The sequence below is a fragment of the Peromyscus californicus genome, unplaced genomic scaffold, assembly GCF_007827085.1.
Source record: "Peromyscus californicus insignis strain IS unplaced genomic scaffold, ASM782708v3 Scaffold_21__1_contigs__length_65335640, whole genome shotgun sequence".
In the NCBI taxonomy this organism is placed as follows: domain Eukaryota; kingdom Metazoa; phylum Chordata; class Mammalia; order Rodentia; family Cricetidae; genus Peromyscus; species Peromyscus californicus.
Window position 1 is genome coordinate 20,216,258 of NW_026294514.1, and position 7,889 is coordinate 20,224,146.

Here is a 7,889-nt window from a genome sequence, read left to right on the forward strand (position 1 = left end):
GCCAATCCTCCCAAAGTAGCAATGTATCCAGAATCACAATTCCAAACCACAGGAGCATAAGATGTGAACTGTTAATGTCACTGTCACACGGCAGTATCGATCAAAATGTCCACTGGGGTCCATTGGAATGTCAATCAAAAAATGCTCAACAAGACTCTGTGTGGATCTGTACGGAATTCTTTTTTTTGTTTGTTTTTTGTTTTTTGTTTTTTGAGATAGGGTTTCTCTGCGTAGCTTTGCGCCTTTCCTGGATCTCGCTCTGTAGACCAGGCTGGCCTCGAACTCAGAGATCCACCTGCCTCTGCCTCCCAAGTGCTGGGATTAAAGGTGTGAACCACCACCGCCCAGCCTGTATGGAATTCTTTAGGATCTTCATCAGACACTTGCCTCTCCCCTTCATCCCTCTCCTTCTGCACACCCCTCAGGGAAGATAAAAGGACTTTTTATCAGTTCCCTCAGTTCAGTTGTATTCCGGGTTTTATTTGTTTCTAGTTCCCCTTAGGAGGACAGCCCTTTGCACATCTTCAAACTCACACCTGAATAAAACTTTTTTTAAACAAAAATTATTTTATTTGCAAACAAAAACATGGGTTTTAAGAACAGGGTTAGTCCATTCACCCTAGTGGTGACTTTGACCTTTATTCACCATGCTGTGAACGATGATTCCCATGCCTGCCACTGTGTTTTGGTCCATGCATTCAGCATGACATGGGAGCTGGTTCCAGTAGGTATTCTGGATTCTTCTTGGACTCTCAGGGAGAGGCACACATCCCATTCCCTTGTTCCAAGCAGTTGCCAGAGGATACAAAGCCCACCACGAGGTAGCCAATGAACTCCAGAGAGCCAATGAGGGGCTTAAAGATCTTCCAGTCTGAGTTAGAAATTAGTAACTCTGTTTAGTAAAGGTCAAACCATTTTTCACACAGAAGGTTGGCCACCATGCTAATGAGGGTCTAAGGCTGGATCCTCTTTCACAGCACGCAGGTGATGGGCAACATGGTGGCAGGCCTGGCCAGTCACCAATGGAAGGGATGTTCTGGAAGTCGGTGGCTATCCCATGAGGCTGAATACCAACGCCTCTGCACACTGTAATAGACACAAAGTTCTTCCCTTTTAAGGCCATGTTGAGACCCCTGGGGCAGATAGGCATCAGTGCTCATGAGCTGCCCTCAATCCCACTACTACTGCAATTCTTGTAAATAGCTTTTGGTTTTCACTGTACCAATGCAAGGTCTCTAAAAAAGTTAAGACATATTAAAATGTGAAGAAAACTTTTTTCTGCTGTGTGTTAAGTTCTAACTTAGGGTTCTTTCTTTCTTGGGTGGGCCCTGCTTTTTCTTTAGTCTTTTTCTGGAAAAGATCCATTTCTTAATTACACAGCTAGAGTTAAAGATTTAAATTTCTTACGCGCTTTTGATAAAAAAAAATTAATACTTGTTTCTAAAACAAGTTAATACCCAAACCAGATAAAGATCCAACAGAAAAGTTAAAGACCAAGCCCTTGAAGAACACAGACCCCATCATGGTAAAAGCCAGAGAAGCTAGGGATAGAAGAGCATATCTCAGGATGACGAAGGCTATATATGACAACCTACTGCTGTGGATATCACTCTGTACAAATAAAACACTGACTGGCCAATAGCCAGACAGGAAGTATAGGTGGGATTAGGAGAGAGAAGAGAGGAAAAAGAGAGGAAGGCAGAGAGGAGGGGACACCAGCTGCCATTCAGGGAGCATCATGTAGAGGCAACAGGGAAAGCCATGGAACACGTGGCAACATATAGATTAACAGAAATGGACTTAGTATAAGAGTAAGAGCTAGACAATGGTAGGCCTGAGCTAATGGCCGAGCAGTTTAAATAATATAAGAGTCGGTGTGTTTATTTTATAAGTGGGCTCCGGGACTGGCGGGGCTTGGCAGCAGCTGGAGAGAAATTCTCCAGCTACAACCTACAGCCAGCATCATGCTAAATATAGAAAAACTCAATCATTCCCGTTAAGATAGGATCAAGACAGAGCAATTCTCTCTACTCCTACTCCTGTTTAATTCAGTGTTTGAAAACTTAACAAGAGCAATAAGACAAAAAAACAAAATAAGTAGGATGTAAATAGGAAAAGAAGTCCAAGTATCTCTACTTGCAGATGATGTGAATCTAACCTATGAGACTCTAAAGACTCCGCCAAAAAAAAACCAAAAAAAACAACAAAAAAACTTCTCAGAGATAATAAACACTTTCATCAAAGTAGTAAGATAGAAAATTAACACACAAAATCAGTGGTTTCCTAGATGCCAATAACAAATATACTGAAAAAGAAATCAGGAAAACAATCCCATTCATAGTACACACACACACATACACACACACACACACACACACACACACACACACACACACACTTACTTAGGAATATACTTAACCAAGGAAATAAAAGACTTCTACAATGTTAACTTTAAGACACTGAAAAATGAAACCAAAGAAGATACCAGAAGATGGAAAGACCACCTATGTTCATGGCTCAGGAGAATTAATCTTATGAAAATGGCTATCTTATCAAAAAGCAATCTACAAATTCAGTGCAACCCCAACAAAAATTCCTGGGCTATTCTTCAAAGAGATAGGAAAAAATGTTAAAACCTATATGGAGGGAAAAAAAATTACAAACACCAAGGTTGGCCAAAGCAGTCCTGAAGAAAAGAATACTGCTGGAGGTATCACCACACCTGATCAGATGACAGAGCCACAGTAACAGAAACAGCATAGTAATGGCAACAGAACACAGAGAGAGAACAAGGGAGCATGGGATGCAAACGGAAATGCAGGCAACTCCAGCTACCTGATCTCTGGTGAAGACGCCAAAAGTCTACATTGGGGAAAAGACAGCATCTTCAGCAGGTGGTGCCGGGGAACCCATACAGAGGCTAAAACTAGATTCTTATCTCTGACCCTGCACAAAGCTAAACTCCAAATGGATCAAGCACCTCGATGTAAGATCTGATATCCTGAGGCTCCCAGAGGAAAAAGCAGGAGGTACACTTCGACACACAAGTATGGCTAAGCCTTTTCTTTTTTTTTTTTTTTTTAAATATTTATTTTTATTTTGTGTGCGTTGGTGTTTTGCCATGGGTGTTGGGTCCTCTGGAACTGGAGTTAAAGACAGGTGTGAGCTGCTAGGAATTGAACCCGGGTCCTTTGGAAGAACAGTCAGTGTTCTTAACCATTGAGCCATCTCTCCAGCCCCGGCTAAGCCTTTTCTAAATAGAACTTGGGTAGCACGGAGCATAGGGAATAAGATCAGCTACCAACAAATGTGACCCCATGAGACAGAAAATGCTTCTGTTCAGCAAAGAAGACTGCCAATCATGTGAAGAGGCAGCCCACAGAACGGAGAAAATCTTTGCCAACTCTCTATCTGACAGAGGCTTCGTGTCGAGAATGTACAAGAAGCAGCCAAGCAACCCAATTACAAAATGGGCTTATGAAACGGAATAGAAAGATCTCAAAAGAAGAAACACCTAAAAAGGAAACGCCTAAAAAAGTGTTCAGCGGCCTTAGCCATCAGGGAAAAACAGATCAAAGGTACTTTAAAATTCTACCTCACCTCAAGTCATCACAGCCATCAAGAATAATACGAAATGACGAGCCAGGAGTGGTGATACAGCCTTTAATCCCAGCACTCAGGAGGTAGAGGCAGGCAGTGGATCTCTGTGAGTTCAAGGACAGTCTGGTCTATAGAGCAAGTTCCAGGACAGCCAGGGCTTTACACAGAGAAACCCTGTCTCAAAAAACAAAAAACAAAAACAAAACAAACAAACAAAAAAGACTACAAAATGACAACTAACCCTGGCTGGGATTTTGGGAGTGTAGACTAGTAGTGAACTAATGGAGCCACTTTGGAAAACAGTGTAGAGGTTTCCTGAAACAAAAATAGTAAGAGAGAGACAAAGAGAAAACTAGAAATGGAACTGCCATATGACCCAGCCATACCACTCCTGGGCATGTACCTAAAGATGCTGTATCCTATCACAGATTTTTTTTCTGTGTTTTTTTTCTTTTAATTTATTTATTTTACATCCCAACTGCACCACAGTTTCCTCTTCCTCCTCTCTTCCCATCCCTTCCCCTCCCCACTCCTCTTGTTTCTGTTCAGAAGGAGGCAGGCCTCCCATGGGTGTCATATCAAGTTGAGGTAGGACTAAGCACCTCCCCTTGTATTAAGGATAGGCAAGGCAACCCAGTATGGGGAATAGGTTTCCAAGAGCCATCCAAAGTGTTAGGGACAACCCCTGCTCCCATTGCTAGGTGTCCCACAAGGAGACCAGGCTACGCAACTGTCACACATACGTAGAGGGCCTGGGTCGGTCCCATGCAGGCTCCCTGGTTGTTGGTTCAGACTCTTGAGTTCCTACGAGCCAGGTTAGTTGATTCTTGTGATCCCTCTCAGTCCTGTCGTCCTTCCTCCCTCTCTTCAGCAGGATTCCCTGAGCTTGGGCTAATGTTTGGCTGTGGGTCTCTGCATCTGTTTCTATTAGTTACTCGATGAAGCTAGCTCTCTGATGACAATTGGGGTAGTCACCAATCTGATCACAGGAAATTAGGCTACCGTATCCACTATTACTAGGAGTCTTAGCTGGGGTCATCCTTGTAGATTCGTGGGAGTTTCCCTTGCATCAGGTTTCTACTTGATCTTGAAATGCCCCACTTTATGAGTCATCTCTTTCAGTACTCTTTCCCTCCATCCACGTCCCCAACCCGATTCCTCATGTCCCATCTCCACCCGCCCCCAGTCCACCCAGGAGAGCTCTTCCATTTCCCCTTCTCAAGGCGATCCATATGTTCCCCCTTGGGCCCTCCTTGTTACCCAGCCTCTGAGTCTGTGGACTGTTGCCTGGTCATCCTTTACATCTACTAACCACTTATGAGTGAGTACATACCATGTTTGTCCTTCTGAGTCTAGGTTACATCACTCAGGATGATCTTTTCTAGTGCTATCCATTTGCCTACAGATTTCCTGATGTCATTAATTTTAACAGCTGAGTAGTACTCCATTGTGTAGATGTACTACATTTTCTTTATCCATTCTTCAGTTGAGGGCATCTAGATTGTTTCCAGGTTCTGGCTATTACAAATAAAGAGGCTATGAACATAGTTGAGCAAGTGTCCTTGTGGTATGACTGAGCATCCTTGGGTATATGCCAAAGAGTGGTATGGCTGGGTCTTGAGGTAGATTGATTCCCAACTTTCTGAGAAAATGCCATATTAATTTCCAAAGTATCACAGAGATTCTTACACACCCACGTCCATTATTGCTGTACTCACAACCACCAGAAAATGGAATGAGCCTACATGTCTATCAACCGATGAATGGATGCTGAAAATATGATGACTATATTAAGTTACTTTTCTGTTGCTGTGATAAAATGCCATATCCATAGAAGAGAGGGTTTTGGGGGCTTATACTTCTAGAGGGATGAGGGTCTTTCACCATCCTGGCAGGAAAGCATGGCAGTAAACAGGTGGTTGGGGCAGGAAGCTGAGATCTCACATCTTGATCCACAAGCACAAAGAAGAGAAAGAAGACTGGAAATGTCTACAGACACCACCACCACCACCACCACCACCACCCACCATCCACCCCCTGCCCCAGTGACTTACTTCCTACAGCAAGGCCACACCTCCTAAACCTCGCTAGAGGCACCAACCTCATGACCAAAGTTTCAAAAGGTCAGAGAGAAGAGGTCACAAGACCTGCAGGTGGCCTCACATATCTCGACCAAGCCATATCAACAAGATAAAAGTTTACTTTAGATTACTATTCGATAAACACTTTAAAGTACATGTTTTTCCTTACAGATTTTCCATACATTGGTTTTTCCCTTCATGTCAAAGCAAGGCTGGGATTGGGATACTATGCTTCTTAGATTCAGAGGAATCATTTACCAATGTATAGACAGAATTTGTGTGTAACTCTGCCTGGGTCATAAAATGTGACACGGAAATTTCTGAAACGTTTCTAAGCTCAGAGAAAGAAATGCACAGAGAATAAACACTTTCCAGTTCCGTTAAAGGCGCTGAAAGTAATGTGCAGAGGGCAGAAACCGACACATTCACTTGGCAGTTGAGTTTGTTGGGACATCTATTTTCAGTTTTGAGACACCTGTACTGAATAAACCAACAAGCTACTGGTTAGTTTCTTTTTAGTTTTCTCTGCCTTTTAAGTCAGGGTCTCACTAAGTAGCTCAAACCAGACTTCAAATTCGTCATGATCCCCTGGCCTCTGTGCTACCACTTTACAGCCTCATTCACATAAAAAAAAAAAAAAAAAAAAAAAAAAAAAGCAAGAAACTAAATGAAAGGAAGCACTAGCACACTCAGCCCCTGGGAGCTGGGCTTAAGTATTTGCTCTTGGCTCCGCCTCTCTTCATAAACGCTGAATCAGACAGCGTTTCAACAAGATCGTTGATCATTATGCTCATAAAAGTTTAAGAAACCCGTGAAGATAAAACTGTAGCTCCTGACTCATTATTTTCCAACAGTCTCTTTGAGGTAGTTCCGCCCACCCCCGCCCCCTCCCGTGAATCAAAATAAGATCATTTTGGGGTTCTCTAAACTTAAGAGCGCAAAGACCACCTGATCAAAAGGCAGACCATCACTTCCTCAGTGTATTCTGTAGAATAGAAAGCATTCTTAAAGTCCTAGGAACTTTTCTGTCTCCTCCCGCCCCCATGGGTAAGCATTACCACAACACTTTATGGTACTTCACAACAATGTGCTAATTAGCTCATTTAAATGCCCCGCCACCCTCATTAACAAAGCTTTGAGCTTCCAGTTTGCTTTATCCAATGAATGGATTTTAGGAGAGGTAAAACTTTTGATCTCAGCGTAAAGACCCTTAATAGTCTCTAAAGCCCTTGGGAGCTGCCCATTAATCCCTCCACATTTAATGAGTTCTAAGGATTTGCTAGTAAATGTACAGCTAATTTATCAGATGGGGCCCTCGCCTGGAAGCTGGAGTCGAAATCAGTATTGTTGCAACCCCGTCTTCCGGTCCGCGCGCCGCCGCACAAGGAGTCCCAAGTTCACTGTCGGGTTTGATAGTCCCCACCTGTGGTTCCAACTGGGCCAAAGGCTGCAGCTACTCGGTGGCAGCGCGCCCAAGGGGTGACCGCCCCCGCTTCGGGGCAACTTTGAAAGCAATTTCCCGTGACACCCGGTAGGATGTGGGGCGGGCCCCGGGCCCCGAGCGAGCATTCGGCCGAGTCATGTCTTCTGGGGCCCGGCGGCCCGTGTTGGGGAGCGGGTGGTGACACCCCGAGGTCTCCGCGCCGCGGAAGGCAGCCCCAGGTTCGGGAGAGACGATCCGGGCCGCCTCGCCCTGCCCCCGGCCGCGACATGCCGGGCTCGGCCGTGGCTCGCCACACCCCACCACTGCACGCCGCGACCCGGGCTGCCCGCACCCCAGGCTGGCCCCGCACTCACCGGGCGGCGGGCGGCGGGCGTGGCGCGGAACCCAGGCGCAGGGAGCGGAGGAGCAAGCGCGCAGCCATGGCGGGACACCGGGCGGGCGGGCGGGCGGGCGGAGGACTGGGCTCGGGCTCTGCAGCGGACGCGGGCGGGACGGAGGGACGGCGGGGCGGTGGGACGGCAGGACGGACGGCGGCGGGGCGGGCCTCGGGGACAGCCAACTGCCGGCCGCAGGGCGGGGCCGCCAGCTCGGGCGGGGTCTGCGCCTCGCCCGGCCGCCTGCCGTCCTGGCCCGTGCGCCTTCCCGGTCTGTCCGGCTGCAGGACTGAGCAGGGGTCCCCGAGAGGGTCCTGGCCACTCTGTGGAGCATCCAAACACCCCAAAGCTCCGCACGGCGATGTGCGTGACATTCTTTTCTAATGCTGG

General features: G+C 46.3%; 1 protein-coding gene across 1 annotated transcript in view; it reads right to left on the minus strand.

The window, feature by feature from the left end:
- Positions 1-7,594, minus strand: part of Acadl (acyl-CoA dehydrogenase long chain) — a 33,914-nt gene extending 26,320 nt beyond the window's left edge. Inside the window, exon 1 of the mRNA XM_052749760.1 lies at positions 7,479-7,594. Coding sequence (XP_052605720.1) covers positions 7,479-7,546 — 68 coding nt within the window. The 5' untranslated portion in view covers positions 7,547-7,594. The remainder of the gene's footprint in view (positions 1-7,478) is intronic.
- Positions 7,595-7,889: the final 295 nt, after the last annotated feature.